Source organism: Coregonus lavaretus (assembly GCF_964263955.1).
Source record: "Coregonus lavaretus genome assembly, chromosome: 20".
Classification (NCBI taxonomy): Eukaryota; Metazoa; Chordata; class Actinopteri; order Salmoniformes; family Salmonidae; genus Coregonus; species Coregonus lavaretus.
The window spans coordinates 24,991,656-25,011,485 of record NC_140007.1 but is presented as its reverse complement, the minus strand read 5'-3'; the positions used below and the strand labels follow the sequence as shown (position 1 = coordinate 25,011,485).

Sequence of the window (19,830 nt, the reverse complement as noted above, 5' to 3'; positions counted from 1 at the left end):
CCCCGTGGGGTCAAAATGATCACAAGAACGGTGAGCAAAAATCCCAGAACCACACGGGGGGACCTAGTGAATGACCTGCAGAGAGCTGGGACCAAAGTAACAAAGCCTACCATCAGTAACACACTACGCCGCCAGGGACTCAAATCCTGCAGTGCCAGACGTGTCCCCCTGCTTAAGCCAGTACATGTCCAGGCCCATCTGAAGTTTGCTAGAGTGCATTTGGATGATCCAGAAGAGGATTGGGAGAATGTCATATGGTCAGATGAAACCAAAATAGAACTTTTTGGTAAAAACTCAACTCGTCGTGTTTGGAGGACAAAGAATGCTGAGTTGCATCCAAAGAACACCATACCTACTGTGAAGCATGGGGGTGGAAACATCATGCTTTGTGGCTGTTTTTCTGCAAAGGGACCAGGACGACTGATCCGTGTAAAGGAAAGAATGAATGGGGCCATGTATCGTGAGATTTTGAGTGAAAACCTCCTTCCATCAGCAAGGGCATTGAAGATGAAACGTGGCTGGGTCTTTCAGCATGACAATGATCCCAAACACACTGCCCGGGCAACGAAGGAGTGGCTTCGTAAGAAGCATTTTAAGGTCCTGGAGTGGCCTAGCCAGTCTCCAGATCTCAACCCCATAGAAAATTGAAAGTCTGTGTTGCCCAGCGACAGCCCCAAAACATCACTGCTCTAGAGGAGATCTGCATGGAGGAATGGGCCAAAATACCAGCAAAAGTGTGTGAAAACCTTGTGAAGACTTACAGAAAATGTTTGACCTGTGTCATTGCCAACAAAGGGTATATAACAAAGTATTGAGAAACTTTTGTTATTGACAAAATACTTATTTTCCACCATAATTTGCAAATCAATTCATAAAAAATCCTACAATGTGATTTTCTGGATTTTTTTTCTCATTTTGTCTGTCATAGTTGACGTGTACCTATGATGAAAATTATAGGCCTCTCATCTTTTTAAGTGGGAGAACTTGCACAATTGGTGACTGACTAAATACTTTTTTCCCCCACTGTAACTTACCTGTCAATAAAATCGCATGAAATGTTGGCAATAGTGCCACATCATATTTTCTTGCATAGTGAGCCAAAAATGCCCCTAAAATTAAATATTTTTTACAACTAAGCATCATTATGCAATTTATCCCTTAATACTCTACACATGTAATATTGAGGACAATTGACGTTTGATTCAGTAGTGTCTTAAAAGATAAGTGTAAAAGCACAGCGACAGTGGATTTTAATATTATTACAAATCCATCTAGCCTACTTCCCAATAAACTAAAGTGCATAAATCAGAAGCCCTTTGATTGCCTTCTCTACCATTTCCCTCTTAGCATTAGCTAGCTGCTTGTTCTTTATCAGTATTGATATTGCAATTAAGATACTCAAATTAAACCACTGACTACACACAGAGGACCAGCATGCATTCAGCACACACTGTGGGATGGAGGACATGCATGATGCTGTGAGCGGGGAGGGAGGGTGGAGAAGAGTTGAGAACGGAGGAAGGGAGGATAGGGGAGGGGTACCATGTCCCACCTTCCCAGTCTGCAGTTGGCTGCAACACGGGGAAGATGTCACCGAAATCATAATCTAAAAAAGGAGGGATAAGACTCAACGTTAGAACGGGAAGGCCCGAGACATACATAGAAAATGTGACATATGAGAGAAATATGATACACATGATGAGAACAGTTACTGGTATGGCAAGGCAGACAGAAAACTACACATAAATGGGGGCTCAATGTGGCTCAATGGTTTATGGAAAGTGACAGGAGATAAAGCATTCACACAATGGAGCTCATATACTGTGCTATGTGCTCAATGAACAGCACTTCAACGTGAGTGCTAGGCTATTATTTCTACATAATAACCCATGAGCCACAAGTGTCTTCCTAATCGATCCAACTTTAGCATCAATACTCCATTACTTGACAAACCAGCCTATGAATTAAGCTAGTGACACAGCATAAGACAGAGAAGAGGTGGAGCCTCTGACCTTCGCTGGACGGGGCGATGGCGCTGTCGTCCCACTCCAGGTTGGTAGAGGTGAGGGAGGTGAAGGAGTGCAGAGAAAGGCTGTCCGAGCTGGGGAGGCACTCCTCAAAGTCCAGCAGATTCTGGGGCTTGTAGTACTCCGGCATGTAGGGTGCCACATCCAAGTAGGGGACATCCTAACACCCAGAAAACAATGGGGGTTTGAGAGTGTTGTTGATGTTACATTACATATCTCTTTTTGACTGAATTATTTATTGGTTTTACACACAATCCAAAGACTATGTTTAGATTCTTTGGTTGAGCATGATGGTACTTTTTTTTTTTTTCTTCTTACATTTTCTTGTTGGACTTTTGTAAATGAAGTGATTTAATATGAATTCTAATTGTTTCAAAGCACTGTCTAATACTGACCAACTCCAGATCAAAGCGAATGAACTCCAGTCCCGAAACCAACGTGAGGAAGAGTGTGAGGTGATCATGGCTGCAAACCAATGCATTTCTGGGGGAGAGATTCAAAGCAGATGGTTTATTTACAATAAGGGGACTAGTTACACACATTAGTCATACACACTTTCACACTCATCATATGCTGCTGCTACTCTGTTCTTTATCTTACTCTTATTATGAACTATCCTTACGCCTAGTCACCCTGCTTTTATGTACACTACCGTTGAAAAGTTTGGGGTCATTTAAAAATGTCCTTCTTTTTGAAAGAAAAGCAATTTTTTTGTCCATTAAAATAACATCAAATTGATCAGAAATACAGTGTAGACATTGTTCATGTTGTAAATGGCTATTGTAGCTGGAAACGGCAGGTTTTTTATGGAATATCTACATAGGCCCATTATCAGCAACCATCAGTCCTGTGTTCCAATGGCACGTTGTGTTTGCTAATCCAAGTTTACCATTTTAAAAGGCTAATTGATCATTAGAAAACCCTTTTGCAATTATGTTAGCACAGCTGAAAACTGTTGTGCTGATTAAAGAAGCAATCAAACTGGCCTTCTTGAGACTAGTTGTGTATCTGGAGCATCAGCAATTGTGGGTTCGATTACAGGCTCAAAATGGCCAGAAACAAATACTTTTCTTCTGAAACTCGTCAGTCTATTCTTGTTCTGAGAAATTAGACTATTCCATGTGAGAAATTGCAAAGAAACTGAAGATCTCATACAACGCTGTGTACTACTCCCTTCACAGAACAGCGCAAACTGGCTCTAACCAAAATAGAAAGAGGAGTGGGAGGCCCCGGTGCACAACTGAGCAAGAGGACAAATACATTAGTGTCTAGTTTGAGAAACAGGCGCCTCACAGGTCCTCAACTGGCAGGTCCTCAATAGTACCCGCAAAACACCAGTCTCAACGTCAACAGTGAAGAGGCGACTCCGGGATGCTGACCTTCTAGGCAGAGTTGCAAAGAAAAAGCCATATCTCAGACTGCCCATCTCAATCTTTTCTTTTTATTGGCCAGTCTGAGATATGGTTTTTTCTTTGCAACTCTGCCTAGAAGGTCAGCATCCCGGAGTCGCCTCTTCACTGTTGACGTTGAGACTGGTGTTTTGCGGGTACTATTGAGGACCTGCCAGTTGAGGACCTGTGAGGCGCCTGTTTCTCTAGAATGGGAAGGCCCGATAGCTGCAGTTGTGGTGCCCCGATCTAACGCCAGACTGAACCCCGCTCAGTATGCTATTTTCAATTAAGACGTTTTTTACTGTGAGTTCACTAGGGATTCATAGACTTTGGCCAGGATAGGGAGTTTGGAGATCGGACGACAGTTATTAGCATCTGAGGGATCTCCACCCTTTAGCAGTGGGAGGACATAAGCCGATTTCCATATGCTGGGTATGGAATTGGTCAAGAGACTCAAGTTGAAAATGTGAGCTACAAGTTCAGTATTAATACCAGCTGCTGTCTTTAAAAGAGGTAGGGATCCAGGTTGTCTGGGCCTGCAGACCTTTTAGTGTCTATTGCCTTTAGTGCTTTATAGACCTTAGCATAAGAAACAGGCTCAAAGTTAAAATGGTTCACATGAGGGCCTATATCATAGTTTACTGTAACAGCGCTTACATTAGAGGCCTGGGCCCCACCATTATCAAAAACTGAACCAGCAGACATGAAGTGCTTGTTAAATACCCCTACAATATCAGCTTTATCCTTCACTTCATTAGAATCCATCATTAAATGGTCAGGAAGGCCAGAGAATACATTATGACCTGACACTGATTTGAATAGCTTCCAGAACTTGGTAAGGTTGTTTAGGTTCTCTGTGACTGCATTTAGATAGAAATCTGATTTAGACTTCCTGATCAATCCTGTACATTTGTTTCTTAGCGCTCTGAAGGAGGCCCAGTCAACAGGAGCATTTGTATGTTTAGCTTGAGCCCAAGAGACATTTCTCTTTCTAATTAATTCTGTCAAGTTATCTGAAAACCAGGGACTGTCCCTTCCACCGATTCCACATTTCTTCACAGGGTCATGCTTATCACAAATGGACACAAATCTCATATAAAAATAGTCCCAGGCAGTGTCAACATCGGGAATCAGACTTACTCTGTCAATATTATGGTACAGATCATGTAAGAACGCCTGCTCATCAAACTGTCTAAAATGTAATAAAAAAATATAACTGGGTATGCCTTTTGTCATTTTTGTATTTCTAACACAAGCAATTGCAGTGATCACTGACATCCTTACAGAATATCCCAGTCGATCCGGTACTGTATACTCCCTGCATATGTATGTAATGATGCATTCGGAAAGTTCAGACCCCTTCCCTTTTTCCACTTTTTTACGTTACAGCCTTATTCTAAAATGAATTATTAAATAATCCTCAATCTACACACAATAACCCATTATGACAAAGTGAAAACAGGTTGGAAAAAAACAGAAAACACCTTATTTACATAAGTATTAAGACCCTTTGCCAGGAGACTCGAAATTGACCTCAGGTACATCCTGTTTACATTGATCATCCTTGAGATGTTTCTACAACTTGATTGGAGTCCACCTGTGGTAAATTCAATTGATCGGACATGATTTGGGAAGGCATACACCGGTCTATATAAGGTCCCACAGTTGACAGTGAATGCCAGAGCAAAAACCAAGCCATGAGGTCGAAGGAATTGTCCGTAGAGCTCCGAGACAGGATTGTGTTGAGGCACAGATCTGGGGAATGGCACCAGAAAATGTCTGCAGCATTGAAGGTCCCAAGAACACAGTGGCCTCCATCATTCTTAAATGGAAGAAGTTTGGAACCACCAAGGCACTTCCTAGAGCTGGACACCCGGCCAAACTGAACAATTGGGGGAGAAGGGCCTTGGTCAGGGTGGTGACCAAGAACACGATGGTCACTCTCACAGAGCTCCAGAGTTCCTCCGTGGAGATGGGAGAACCTTTCAGAAGGACAACCATCTCTGCAGCACTCAACCAATCAGGCCTTTATGGTAGAGTGGCCAGACAGAAGCCCCTCCTCAGTAAAAGGCACATGATAGCCTGCAAGGCACATAAAGGACTCTCAGACCATGAGAAACAAGATTCTCTGGTCTGATGAAACCAAGACTGAACTCTTTGGCCTGAATGCCAAGCGTCACGTCTGGAGGAAACCTGGCTCCAGAGCGCTCAGAACCTCAGACTCGGGCAAATGTTCACCTTCCAACAGGACAACGACCCTAACCACACAGCCAAGACAACGCAGGAGTGGTTTCGGGACAAGTCTCTGAATGTCCTTGAGTGGCCCAGCCAGAGCCCGGGCTTGAATCCGATCGAATATCTCTGAAGAGACCTGAAAAGATCTGTGCAGCGACGCTCCCCATCCAACCTGACAGAGGACCTGCAGAGAAGAATGGGAGAAACTCCCCAAATACAGGTGTGCCAAGCTTGTAGCGTCATACCCAAGAAGACTCGAGGCTGTAATCATTTTACATTTAGCAGACGCTCTTATCCAGAGCGACTTACAGTTAGTGAGTGCATACATTTTCATACTGGCCCCCCGTGGGAACCAAACCCACAACCCTGGCGTTGCAAGCGCCATGCTCTACCAACTGAGTCCTAATCAGTGCCAAAGGTGTTTCTACAAAGTACTGAGTAAAGGGTCTGAATACTTATGTAAATGTGATATTTCCAGTTTTTTTCTTTTGCTTTGTCATTGTGGGGTATTTTGTGTAGATTGATAAGGGAAAAACCTAATTTAATCCATTTTAGAATAAGGCTGTAATGTTAACAAAATGTAGGAAAAATCAAGGGGTCTGAATACTTTCAGAATGCACTGTACGTATGCATGCATATGCATATATATACACACTACCAGTCAAAAGTTGACACACCTACTCATTCAAGGGTTTTTCTTTATTTTTATTGTTTTCTACATTGTACAATAGTAGTGAAGACATCAAAACAATGAAATAACAGATATGGAACCAAAAAATATATTTGAGATTTTAGATTCTTCAAAGTAGCCATCCTTTGCCTTGATGACAGCTTTGCACACTCTTGGCATTCTCTCAACCAGTTTCACCTGGAATGCTTTTTCAACAGTCTTGAAGGAGTTCCCACATATGCTGAGCACTTTGTTGGCTGCTTTTCCTTCACTCTGCAGTCCAACTCATCCCAAACCATCTCAATTGGGTTGAGGTCGGGTGATTGTGGAGGCCAGTTCATCTGATGCAGCACTCCATCACTCTCCTTCTTGATCAAATAGCCCTTACACAGCCTGGAGGTGTGTTGGGTCATTGTCCTGTTGAAAAACAAATGATAGTCCCATTAAGCCCAAATCAGATGGGATGGCGACACAGAGCACGCAGATGAGCTTCCCTGAGACGATTTGTGCAGAAATGTAAGCGCAAACCAGATGGGATGGCGTATCACTGCAGAATGCTGTGGTAGCCATGCTGGTTAAGTGTGCCTTGAATTCTAAATAAATCACTGATAGTGTCACATGCAAAGCACCCCCACACCATCACACATCCTCCTCCATGCTTCACGTTGGGAACCACACATGCGGCGATCATCCGTTCACCTACTCTGAGTCTCATAAAGACATGGCAGTTGGAACCAATAATCTCAAATTTGGACTCATCAGACCGAAGGACAGATTTCCACCGGTCTAATGTCCATTGCTCATGTTTCTTGGCCCAAGCAAGTCTCTTCTTCTTATTGGTGTCCTTTAGTAGTGGTTTCTTTGTAGCAATTCGACCATGAAGGCCTGATTCACGCAGTCTCCTCTGTACAGTTGATGTTGAGATGTGTCTGTTACTTGAACTCTGAAGCATTTATTTGGGCTGCAATTTCTGAGGCTGGTAACTCTAATGAACTTATCCTCTGCAGCAGAGGTAACTCTGGGTCTTCCTTTCCTGTGGCGGTCCTCATGAGAGCCAGTTCCATCATAGCGCTTGATGGTTTTTGCGACTGCACTTGAAGAAACTTTGCGGATTGACTGACCTTCATGTCTTAAAGTAATGATAGACTGTCATTTCTCTTTGCTTATTTGAGCTGTTCTTGCCATAATATGGACTTGGTCTTTTACCAAATAGGGCTATCATCTGTATACCACCCCTACCTTGTCACAATACAACTGATTGGCTCAAACGCATTAAGAAGGAAAGAAATTCCACAAATTAACTTAAGAATGCACACCTGTTAATTGAAATGCATTCCAGGTGACTATCTCATGAAGCTGGTTGAGAGAATGCCAAGCGTGTGCAAAGCTGTCATCAAGGCAAATGGTGGCAACTTTGAAGATTCTCAAATATAAAATATATTTGTTTAACACTTTTTTGGTTACTACATGATTCCATATGTGTTATTTCATAGTTTTGATGTCTTCACTATTATTCTACAATGTAAAAAATAGTAAAAATAAAGAAAAACCCTTGAATGAGTAGGTTTGTCTACACTTTTGACTGGTAGTGTATGTGTATATTTATATATATATATATATATATATATTAATTATTGTGTTTTTGTTATTCCTTGTGTTACTATCTTTTAACTCTGCATAGTTGGGACACGCTCGTAAGCAAGCATTTCATAGTAAAGTCTACACCCGTCGTATTCGGCACGTGACAGAATTTGATTCGATTTTAGTCTAAATGCATAATATAGCGCTCTTTGTGTAAGAACACTCACTTTAAGTAATACTTCTGCAGCAATCCTTGGTTCTCTTGGAAGAGACGGAGGTAGCTTTCTAAGGAGCTCTCACTTAGTGCTAGGTATAGCCAGGCACGACCTGCACAGAAAAGAAATAGAAACAAACGTGGGCATATTTACTTGTACCATGTATTATTTATTTCCTGCCTGAACTTGCAAATAAGTAGGCCTGCAAAGAAACCTCTCTGTAAAAGGAGAAACATACATGTGCAAACCCCAATGGTAATTACTGTAATCCTGACCTCAAACAACAACATTCTCTTGTGCTACATTTCTGGCATGTTACACAAGAGGAACTTACATTTGCCAAACCACTGGCTAACAATTGTAATTCACTTTATCACAGTAAATGGAGGTGTATGAATTGATTGACAGAAATGGCATGTATGCGTGTATTAGGGTTTACTGCTGTGAAACGTTTGTCTCTCAGGTTGCCCACAAGACTGACCATGTATGTTGATGTGTGCGTAAGAAAGCTGTAAAAATTATGTTGTTCTAACTTCGCCCAAGGTTGGTTGCTATGTGCTGGAGCTCGTCGACCTGCCGGACCGCTTCCCTGCGGGTGAAGTGTAGGACCAGTACCCAGTAACCTGAGGAGATATCCTGCAGCCTGCAATGTACAGAACATGAGAGTTCAGAGTTAGGATGTATTAAAGCACTGTGCAGATTTGGCTCTCAGTCTTCTTACCCATAGAGAAGAGCATGGTCAAGGTGCTCGCACAGTCGCTGTAGGACCCGGTCGTGATTCTGGATGGCTGGAGTTTCATCCTCACAGGCAGCAAAGTAGCTCTGCAACTGCAGTCGGGGCACAAAACATGTGGCGCTGATAAGAGTACTAGGCCCACAGCCGAACTAGAAATATGGGGATATCTTCTTCATGAGATGTTGAGAGGAGTACCTCATACATCAAATATTGACAGATCTCGACAAGCATGGAGCCTGAAATTGGATAAATGCTACAGTACATCTGATCCACTAAATGGTATTACTATGACTGACTTAAAAGCATTAAATCAGACTTTTGTTCGTAACCTCTGAAAATACTAGTTTAACAGCACTGACTGAATATACAGGAATGTGGAATCTTAATAAATTCCAGTCACCTGATGATGATCATGTGACCATTAGACTGGGAACAGGAACAAACAGAATATAAGTAAGAGAGGACTAGAAAATCACACCAGGCAAGGTCTATTAAACACTGTCAGTCTGCACAGTGCAAATACTTTGGAAGGATGGGACTGAACGTTAACACCGCACAGGTTTATGCAAAGGATGAATGTCAACATTCAAACAGGGTTTAGCCTAATTTATTAAGTAACCCATAAGTCAAATGCTATAAGCAACAAAAGTTATTTTGGCCTTCAAATAGACCTAGCTACCCGAGGGTTGCTGAATTGGCCGTGACTCAGAATGTTAGTAGCAAGAAATAGTGTTTGTTTACATGACAGCATTGGCCAATACAACAGTGTCAGCTAGCTAGATAACGTTAGCTAGTAAACAAAACACCCATGACAATACAAACGTAATCCATGTGTTTAACGTTAGCTAAACAACAAACAATCTTCAAGGACCTTACAGATAGTCAGCAACTGTTTTCTACCATGAGTCAGGCCCACTTATCATGGCAAGCAGAGTAATACTCATGTTTACTATCTTCAAATAAGTTAGAGCTAGCTGATCTTACTAACATGAAGAGGAGCTAACTAGCTATGTGCATAGACTTGATATCAGTCTTACCTTCTTGACAGACAAATTAATGTTTTCCAATATTCGGTCCATGACTTTCAGTTGATCCATCACTGGTCTCCTTGGCTGCCTGCAGCTGTCAGCTGATTTCCAGAGGTCTCAATGTTGTCTGCTGTTGATGTTCCCAAAGCTAGCCATCCATATATTTTCAACATAACATCAAACAAGCAGCTGGCTAGGTAATGTAACGACAACTAGCACAAGACAACAATGGCCATGGCTACTAACGTTGACTAGCAACGTCGTCCTCCCGCATACTAGTCCTCCTACGCTTCGAATGGCTAACGTTAGTCAACTGAACTGGCTAGCACGTTAGCTAGCGTCAGCGCAAGTAGAGAATAAATATCCTGCTGTCGTCGTAGCCGGTAGCTTTTACTTTCGGTGTAGTTAGCTAGTACTTTAATAGCCGAATTGTCAACTTGTTCGAACTTACTTTTGTTGTAGTTCAACTTTTCGTTGTAAAATGTAGAAACCATGACAAAGTTTTAATAAACTCAATGTTTAGTCCGGAGGAATAAATTCCAGACAATGCTAAACCAGTTTCTAAACCCAGAGGTGCAACATCGCGAGACTTCTGGGAACGCTTGCGAAACAGAGCAAGCAGATCAGACCGAGTTTTAAGAAGTCAATGAGAGAAGTGAAAAACTATTCCTTAGTTGTTACTTTTCTAGAAATCTAGACACAACCTAGATTTGAGCCAATCTCTTATGTAATTGAACACGTTATTACTCCAACCTCGTGAAATTCACAAACTGACACGTTTTCATTTTTTTCAAAAAGTACTTTATATTGAAGGAGTGCCTTTGAGTTGACGGCCTGTACATGCGCATTTCGGCGTGAGACGAACGTTCGAGCCGAAGACGTGTTTCTGTGCATGAGCTTAGCTAGCCAACGTCGCCATGACATGGCCTACTAGCGTGATCGGGTATCTCTATTCGAGAAGCAGTTACTGCCCATCTTCATACTGTACTGTCTTTGGCTAAATTTAGCAGCTAGCCAAATGAAGTTATATAATTGACTAATACGTCACTAAATGCCTGTCAACGAGCTCGTGACCCACTAATATCACCGCCTTCAAAAAATGTGAGTAACATTTTTTTTGCTGTAGTTTTACGCCCCAAAAAATAAAAATAAATATATATATAGTAGTAGCTACATTTTCTCTACCCTATCCAGCTCAATGATTTATATATACACAATCGATCCAGCTGCAGGTTACTCAATTATATTAAGGAGACTTATAAGACTTCTACAGAGTGGAATGTCAACATTTTATTGGTAGTTTCCAAGGAGTTGTAACTCTAAGCAAATATGTTAGTCTTACCAATAGAAACACTATTTGATCAGACAAAACAAAAATATTCAGTGCATGTACCACATCAAGATGTTTTTATCCTCATACAAGTGGGTGGGAAAAAACATAAATTCATGGGAGTTTTCCAAACAAGTGCTCCATCTGATATTGAAATTTCGAAGCAACCATATCCAATTCCTGACTTATTTTTTTTAGAAGTACAAAAATTCTCAGCCACAGCTGAGTTAGTTTGCCTGCAAAGCCCTCATTAAATGCCCCCAGAACCAATAGAGAAGGAACATATTCAATTCTCACCAACTGTTCTTGCAGGCTCTGCCAGATAATAAGCTTTTCTCTAAACGTTTTATCTCCCTAGTCTGACTTTTCCTTTTCTTTCATGTGAAGGAAGACTATGCTGAAGACAAAGAGTCCTCCCATCATGGAGAAGACGCTGGCGTAGTAAGGGAACGCTGAGGGGATGAAGCGCTCATACTGGGTGTGCTGCAGAGGACGCACCGACACCTATGGGAGAGGACATGTACACATTAGCAATTGAGTACTATACTGTGTTTGCTTATAATGTGACACGTACAATGAATTAGCTGGTGTAGCCCTTGATATACTCAAGAGCCTTCCATTTCAAAACAAATGAAAACATGAAACAGTTCTCTCACCTGAGTAGAGGAGTACAGGTGTGTGTAGCCTAGCCTGTTGTAGTCCACCTTGAACTGGAACACTCCATACACGTCAGGCAACTTGAACTGGACGCTGTATTTATCTCCTATTAAGGGAAATACAACTCTTTGATTTGGTTGACATGGAAAACTGTTTTCCCTTATTATGAGGCTTACAACAATCAATTTCACCAATGTAAATAATCATGAAAAAATAGTAATCTCTGAAATGTTCATACCATTTTTCTTGAGGTACGTCCTGACGAAGGGGTCGATTCTCACAAACTCCAACTGGATGTCTTCCCCATCAAAGGGAACCCAGCTGCCCTTAGACAGCATCTCAATAACAACACTGTACTCCTGTGTCGGAGGAAAAGGACAGAAACAACATAATGGCCACAGTTCATGGAGTGAAGAAAAAACAAATATCTTCATGCCTTTTTTCATTCACGAGCTCAATTGGCATATTTTCACATTTGAATGTTTTGTTAAATAAGCAGAAAAATGGCTAAATACTGTCATAATGGATAAAATAATGTCTCACCACGAGATGTTGATGGATTAAATAGTGACTCACCACAAGGTCTGTGATGGTGTAGGCTGCAGGAGGGGCGCTCTCCCCCACAGGATGATGTGTAACGGCTCCCACCCGGAGTACACCAGCTTCCTTGAACACCCAACGGGACAGAGCCTCGGCCAATTCCATGTTCCCTGTCTGAGCGTACCTGCAAGAGATCCAAGACTGGAATTAAAACACAGTTATTCCGTTTCTTAAAATATAAGGGTGATTATTGGACAATGAAAATCAGGATAAAAATAGGGCCGGCAACTGCAGAGCAGAATATGAAAAGCATTATGACGATACACAACTAATCTTCTCCTTTCCCCCTTCTGATAACCAGGTGGCGAATCGCATCTCTGCATGTCTGGCAGACATATCAGTATGGATGACGGATCACCACCTCAAGCTGAACCCTGGCAAGACAGAGCTGCTCTTCCTCCCGGGGAAGGACTGCCCGTTCCATGATCTCGCCATCACGGTTGACAACTCCGCTGTGTCCTCCTCCCAGAGTGCGAAGAGCCTAGGCGTGACCCTGGACAACACCCTGTCGTTCTCCGCCAACATCAAGGCGGTGACCCGCTCCTGCAGGTTCATGCTCTACAACATTCGGAGAGTACGACCCTGCCTTACACAGGAAGCGGCACAGGTCCTAATCCAGGCACTTGTCATCTCCCGTCTGGACTACTGCAACTTGCTGTTGGCTGGCCTCCCTGCCTGTGCCATTAAACCCCTACAACTCATCCAGAATGCCGCAGCCCGTCTGGTGTTCAACCTTCCCAAGTTCTCTCACGTCACCCCCCTCCTCCGCACACTCCACTGGCTTCCAGTTGAAGCTCGCATCCGCTACAAGACCATGGTGCTTGCCTATGGAGCAGTGAGGGGAACGGCACCTCTGTACCTTCGGGCTCTGATCAGTCCCTACACCCAAACGAGGGCATTGCGTTCATCCACCTCTGGCCTGCTGGCTCCTCTTCCTCTGCGGAAGCATAGTTCCCGCTCAGCCCAGTCAAAACTGTTCGCTGCTCTGGCACCCCAATGGTGGAACAAGCTCCCTCACGACGCCAGGACAGCGGAGTCACTCACCACCTTCCGGAGACATTTGAAACCCCACCTCTTTAAGGAATACCTGGGATAGGATAAAGTAATCCTTCTAACGCCCCCCCCAAAAAAATTGTAAAGTGGTTATCCCACTGGCTATAGGGTGAACGCACCAATTGGTGAGTCGCTCTGGATAAGAGCGTCTGCTAAATGACGTAAATGTGCCCTTGAGCAAGGCACTTAACCCTAATTGCTCCTGTAAGTCGCTCTGGATAAGAGCGTCTGCTAAATGACTAAAATGTAATGTAAAATGTAATGAGAGAGAGGGTTACCTCTGGGAGCCAGGTGTAGCCTTCTGAACAGCGGCGTTGAAGAAGGCATCGCTGAAAAAGTGCAGTGAGCCACTGAATACCACTCGGGCGTTGTTCCTGGCCTGGAGCCCAGCGATCAGAAGAGTGTTCTTTCCAACAGCATGGGGGTACTGTCCAGAAAGTTTCAGTTATAAACACCTTATACACACACATAAGTTAGTCCATTTTCAAAGGAGAATGATTGATAAGGAAGGAAACAGTGATAGTATTACCTGAGAGATGGGTCGGTCAGGGAAGTAGGAGTAGGAGGTGGAGGAGCCAGTCAGAATGTCCAGGACCAGGGGGTTATCTGGGTCTGCCACCATGCTGGGAGAAGGTGAGAAGATGATAACAATCCTTTACCATAGATAACTTTGTACATAGGGGAATAACAACCCAATACCAGTGTAGTAACTCCCTTGTTTAGAAGTGACAATACTTGTTCTCAACTGTATGGTAGACTCACCCAACACCCTTGAAGAGGATGGGTTTGTCACTGGGGTTCCCGACAATAGTGGGAGCCTTCAGAAGATTTTCTGGATCAGCAACAATCAGGGTATGCTAGGGGAAGGAAGAGGGGAAAGAAAAGATGAGGGAGAAAGTTTACCTCTTATGATTCACCTCATCCACCCACCTCAAGTGCTCTGCAATTCAAAATGGTCACTCAAGACCCATTTCACGCCTTTTCTTGAGACTAAACTTGGGATATAATGGCGCCGGCGGGGATGGCTGCCGTTTTACAGGCTCCTAACCAACTGTGCTATTTTGTTAGTTTTTTCGCGTTGTTTGTAACTTATTTATTTTACTTATTGTGTACATAATGTTGCTGCTACCGTCTCTTATGACCAAAAATAACTTCTGGACATCAGAATAGCGATTACTCACCTCGCACTGGACAAAGATTTTTTCTTTAACGAGTCCGACGCAAAGGATATACTGCTTTCTCGCGAACTGGCCCAAATCCCTGTCATTTGCGTGAAGAAAAGACAGAGAAAAAGGGGGCGGAGGTCGGGATGCCTTCTGAGAATTTATAGGCGAGAGAGTAAACTTCCACTACCATCCGTTCTATTGGCCAACGTCCAATCATTGGAAAACAAAATGGATGATCTACGATCAAGAATATCCTACCAACGGGACATTAAAAACGGTAATATCTTATGTTTCACTGAGTTGTGGCTGAATGACGACACGGATAATATAAAGCTGGCTGGGTTTTCCATGCATCGGCAGGACAGAGAAGCTACGTCTGGTAAGATGAGGGGCAGGGGTGTGTGTCTATTTGTCAATAACAGCTGGTTCGCGATGTCCAATATTAAAGAAGTCTCGAGGTATTGCTCACCTGAGGTAGAGTACCTTCTGATAAGCTGTAGACTACACTATCTACCAAGAGATGTCTCATCTTTTACCTCATTTCTACCAGCATGTCACATGTGCAACCAGAGGGGAAAAAAACTCTAGACCACCTTCACTCCACACACAGAGACGCATACAATGTTCTCCCTCGCCCTCCATTTGGCAAATCTGCCCATAATTATATCCTCCTGATTCCTGCTTACAAGCAAAAACTAAAGCAGGAAGTACCAGTGACTCGCTCAATACGGAAGTGGTCAGATGACGCAGATGCTACGCTACAGGACTGTTTTGCTAGCACAGACTGGAATATGTTCCGGGATTCATCCAATGGCATTGAGGAGTATACCACCTCAGTCACCGGCTTCATCAATAAGTGCATCGACGACATCATCCCCATTGATCGTATGTACATATCAGAACCAAAAGCCTTGGATTACAGGCAACATCCGCACCAAGCTAAAGGCTAGAGCTGCCGCTTTCAAGGAGCGGGACACAAATCCAGACGCTTATAAGAAATCCTGCTACATCCTCAGACTAACCATCAAACAGGCAAAGCGTCAATACAGGATTAAGATTGAATCCTACAACACCGGCTCCGACGCTCGTCGGATGTGGCAGGGCTTGAAAACTATTACGGACTACAAAGGGAAACCCAGCCGCGAGCTGCCCAGTGACGCAAGCCTACCAGACGAGCTAAATGCCTTTTATGCTCGCTTCGAGGCAAGCAACACTGAAGCATGCATGAGAGCACCAGCTGTTCCGGACAACTGTGTGATAACGCTCTCGGTAGCCGATGTGAGCAAGACCTTTAAACAGGTCAACATTCACAAAGCCGCAGGGCCAGATGGATTACCAGGACGTGTACTCAAAGCATGCGCAGACCAACTGGCAAGTGTCTTCACTGACATTTTCAACCTCTCCCTGACCGATTCTGTAATACCTACATGTTTCAAGCAGACCACCATAGTCCCTGTGCCCAAGGAAGCGAAGGTAACCTGCCTAAATGATTACCGCCCCGTAGCACTCACGTCGGTAGCCATGAAGTGCTTTGAAAGGCTGGTCATGGCTCACATCAACAGCATCATCCCGGATACCCTAGACCCACTCCAATTCGCATACCGCCCCAACAGATCCACAGATGACGCAACCTCAATCGCACTCCACACTGCCCTTTCCCACCTGGACAAAAGGAACACCTATGTGGGAATGCTGTTCATTGACTACAGCTCAGCGTTCAACACCATAGTGCCCACAAAGCTCATCACTAAACTAAGGACCCTGGGACTAAACACCTCCCTCTGCAACTGGATCCTGGACTTCCTGACGGGCCACCCCCAGGTGGTAAGGGTAGGCAACAACACATCTGCCATGCTGATCCTCAACACTGAGGCCCCTCAGGGGTGTGTGCTTAGTCCCCTCCTGTGCTCCCTGTTTACCCACGACTGCGTGGCCAAACACGACTCCAACACCATCATTGAGTTTGCTGACGCCACAACAGTGGTAGGCCTGATCACCGACAACGATGAGACAGCCTATAGGGAGGAGGTCAGAGACCTGGCAGTGTGGTGCCAGGCCAACAACCTCTCCCTCAACGTGAGCAAGACAAAGGAGCTGATCATGGACTACAGGAAAAGGCGGGCCGAACAGGCCCCATTAACATCGACACGGCTGTAGTGGAGCGGGTCGAGAGTTTCAAGTTCCTTGGTGTCCACATCACCAACAAATTATCATGGTCCAAACACACCATGAAAGTTGTATAGAGGGCACGACAACACCTTTTCCCCCCTCAGGAGACTGAAAAGATTTGGCATGGGTCCCCAGATCCTCAAAAAGTTATACAGTTGCACCATCGAGAGCATCCTGACCAGTTGCATCACCACCTGGTATGGCAACTGCTCGGCATCTGACATAAGGCGCTACAGAAGGTAGTGCGTACGGCCCAGTACATCAGTGGGGCCAAGCTTCCTGCCATCCAGGACCTATATACTAGGCGGTGTCAGAGGAAAGCCCAAAAAATTGTCAAAGACTCCAGTCACCCATGTCTTAGACTGTTCTTTCTGCTACCGCACGGCAAGCGGTACCGGAGCACCAAGTCTAGGACCAAAAGGCTCCTTAACAGCTTCTACCCCCAAGCCATAAGATTTCTGAACAATTAATAAAATGGCCACCCGGACTATTTACTTTGACCCCCCCCCCCTGTCTATTATAATAATAATAATAATAATAATTATCTATGCATAGTCCCTTTACCCCTACCTACATGTACAAATTACCTCGACTAACCTGTACCCCTGCACATTAACTCAGTACCTATATAGCCTCGTTATTTTATTGTGTTACTTTTTACTTTAGTTTATTTGGTAAATATTTTCTTAACTCTTTCTTGAACTGCATTGTTGGTTAAGGGTTTGTAAGCATGCATTTCACGGTAAGGTCTACACCTGTTGTATTCGGCGCATGTGACAAATAAAGTTTGATTTGATTTGAATTCTACATTATTAGACAGAAGTGCATTGACACATGCCTCTGTAAGCAATTGCAAAAACTAAAGCTAAAAGGTTCACATTAGAATGTTCTCTCCTCTTCTGCTTACCTCACCGGGGTCTGACACATCGTAATGGTGATGATCAATGACAGCAGTCTTCTCCTCATCAAACTCAATCCCACATTCACTGCCTATCTCTCTCAGAGGGTCACCTAGGGCAAAGGAGATTACAGAACAATGGCATTAGTTATTGTGTAACATGCTGACCAAACCAACTCAGCGCACAAATGTTTTGCCTATCCCCACCAGACGTGCTCATGACACGCAGGTTAAAATACCAACTATATTCATTTGGGGACAGGTCGAAACACACATGAAACATTCATGGACATTTAGCTAGCTTGCTGTTGCTAGCTAATTTGTCCTGGGAGATAAACATTGGGTTGTTATTTTACCTGAAATGCATATGGTCCTTTTTCTGCTGGATCTATAGAATTTTGACCCATTTTGAGTCACACAAAATCGTGTGTTCTCTACTCTGACAATTCATCCACAGATAAAAGGGGAAACCTAGTTAGTTTTTAGTTTTCTTTGATTAATCTCTCCTCGTTCATTCTTATTCTTCTGTGGATTTTATATGGCGGTTGGCAACCAACTTTAAGGTGAATTACCGCCACCAACTGGACTGGAGTGTGGACCTTGTTCATCTTTCAATCACCCACGTGGGTTAGTATGCTCCTAAACACCAATGAATACATGGGAGAGGCGGGACTTGTAGCGGGTCAAGCAACTAAAATAGAACGAAGTTTGTTGATGTGTGCAAGCAGTTTGGATTAAATGATTAAATAACATGTGTACATTTATTTTGCAACGTTTTGGTCAGTTTGGTCTGCATGTAAATGTAGTAGAAACCAAGTCTGTGGTTTTTACACGAGTAAGAATAATCTATTTTGCACTTACCAATATCAGAGCTTGCAGCAACCAGGACATTGCCTCCACCATCGATGAAGGAAGTGATTGTCTCAACATTAATGTTGCCACCAAAGTCTTAAAAGGATAAAAGTTGCATTAAATATTTAGTACTTTGTTGTAACAAAAATGACTGATGCAAGATAAGAAATGTAAAAAATTATAACTGCAATGTTAGGTAACTAACCTTCCACAGATGGGGAGAAGATGATGAGGTGGTCATAGAGAAATTGGCCATATTTGATCAGGGAAAGAGAAGGATCATCTGCAGTCTTGAATGAAAGGTCAAAGCCACGATCTGCAAAAAGGAACATAAAGCTACATCAGCCTGGTGGAAATTGATGTGGAAATAAGTCGGCTAAGTTACTTTGTTTTACACTATTTTGATGCCCTAGGATGGGTTAACACAGCATTTCTAGAGCGTACAAACAATACACACTTATGCATTAACTGTAAGTCGCTCTGGATAAGAGCGTCTGCTAAATGACTAAAATGTTAAATGTAATGCATCATTTTGGGTTATACACCATGTAACAGCACATGCGCAGTAGGGTCTGATAAATGTGTAGGAAGAACAGTAGTAAAATCACAATGCAAAAGCTAACATTCTAATGTGCCCCAGGCACGTAGCTGTGCAAGTGGGCTGATAAGACCTTTCTTCGCCTTCAACATTGACAATGATAGCTAGCTAGCTTCTATTTTTGACCAAAAGCAATGCCACACGCCCCAGGAGTGACACCTATTACTATGCAACGTTGCGTTGGCAACCTAGCTAGCTAAGATTAGCTAACGTTAGTGGTTGACAGTTACGAGCGCTAACTATGCTAACATTAGCTTACTAACTGAACGAAAACAAATGAATGAAAACACATTTTTGTTATGGATAAAATGAAACGTATAATTGTAAATATGCTAGCTAGCTAGCCAATGACTGAGAAAACAACACGTATTCCTTCCACCTGCCAGACTGCGGAAGAAGATTGAATGGGTGTCTCTGATGTTGAGGTTGTCCAACAAAACGAGTGTCTTTCCGTCAGCCAATGCCATGTGCATCATGGACGAGATCATCAAGAATAAAATTAAATTGTTCCCCAACAATCTGGATTTTGTCTGAGCCATGCTTACTGTCCGTTTTTTTAACAATAACGTAGAACTGCACCAATTCATTTGCATGTCTGGTGTCCACTTCGCCATTTTCAGGAAG

The 19,830-nt window shown here is 43.3% G+C and overlaps 2 protein-coding genes across 4 annotated transcripts in view; both read right to left on the bottom strand.

Annotated features, from left to right (window-relative positions):
* The window catches only part of LOC311147787 (pleckstrin homology domain-containing family M member 2-like), a 48,887-nt gene extending 38,426 nt beyond the window's left edge, over positions 1 to 10,461 (bottom strand). For 2 of the 3 annotated variants that reach the window (XM_084184565.1, XM_084184566.1), the window contains exons 1-7: positions 9,893 to 10,461; positions 8,841 to 8,947; positions 8,653 to 8,762; positions 8,132 to 8,231; positions 2,423 to 2,510; positions 2,013 to 2,187; positions 1,553 to 1,606 (exon numbers count right to left, since the gene is read on the bottom strand). In XM_084184565.1, coding sequence (XP_084040691.1) covers positions 1,553 to 1,606; positions 2,013 to 2,187; positions 2,423 to 2,510; positions 8,132 to 8,231; positions 8,653 to 8,762; positions 8,841 to 8,947; positions 9,893 to 9,952 — 694 coding nt within the window. In that variant the 5' untranslated portion in view covers positions 9,953 to 10,461. Of the gene's footprint in view, positions 1 to 1,542; positions 1,607 to 2,012; positions 2,188 to 2,422; positions 2,511 to 8,131; positions 8,232 to 8,652; positions 8,763 to 8,840; positions 8,948 to 9,892 lie in introns of those variants that run through there. The other variant, XM_084184567.1, reaches the window with a different exon arrangement.
* A 699-nt stretch (positions 10,462 to 11,160) lies between these two features.
* Positions 11,161 to 19,830, bottom strand: LOC311147997 (dolichyl-diphosphooligosaccharide--protein glycosyltransferase 48 kDa subunit-like). Its single transcript, XM_084184871.1, has 11 exons — positions 19,586 to 19,830; positions 18,814 to 18,924; positions 18,618 to 18,704; positions 17,766 to 17,869; positions 14,286 to 14,380; positions 14,053 to 14,146; positions 13,802 to 13,950; positions 12,447 to 12,594; positions 12,109 to 12,229; positions 11,870 to 11,976; positions 11,161 to 11,717 (listed from the first exon to the last, which is right to left on the bottom strand). Exons 1-11 carry the CDS (start codon positions 19,818 to 19,820, stop codon positions 11,568 to 11,570), a joined length of 1,401 nt encoding a protein of 466 aa, XP_084040997.1. The 5' UTR covers positions 19,821 to 19,830; the 3' UTR covers positions 11,161 to 11,567.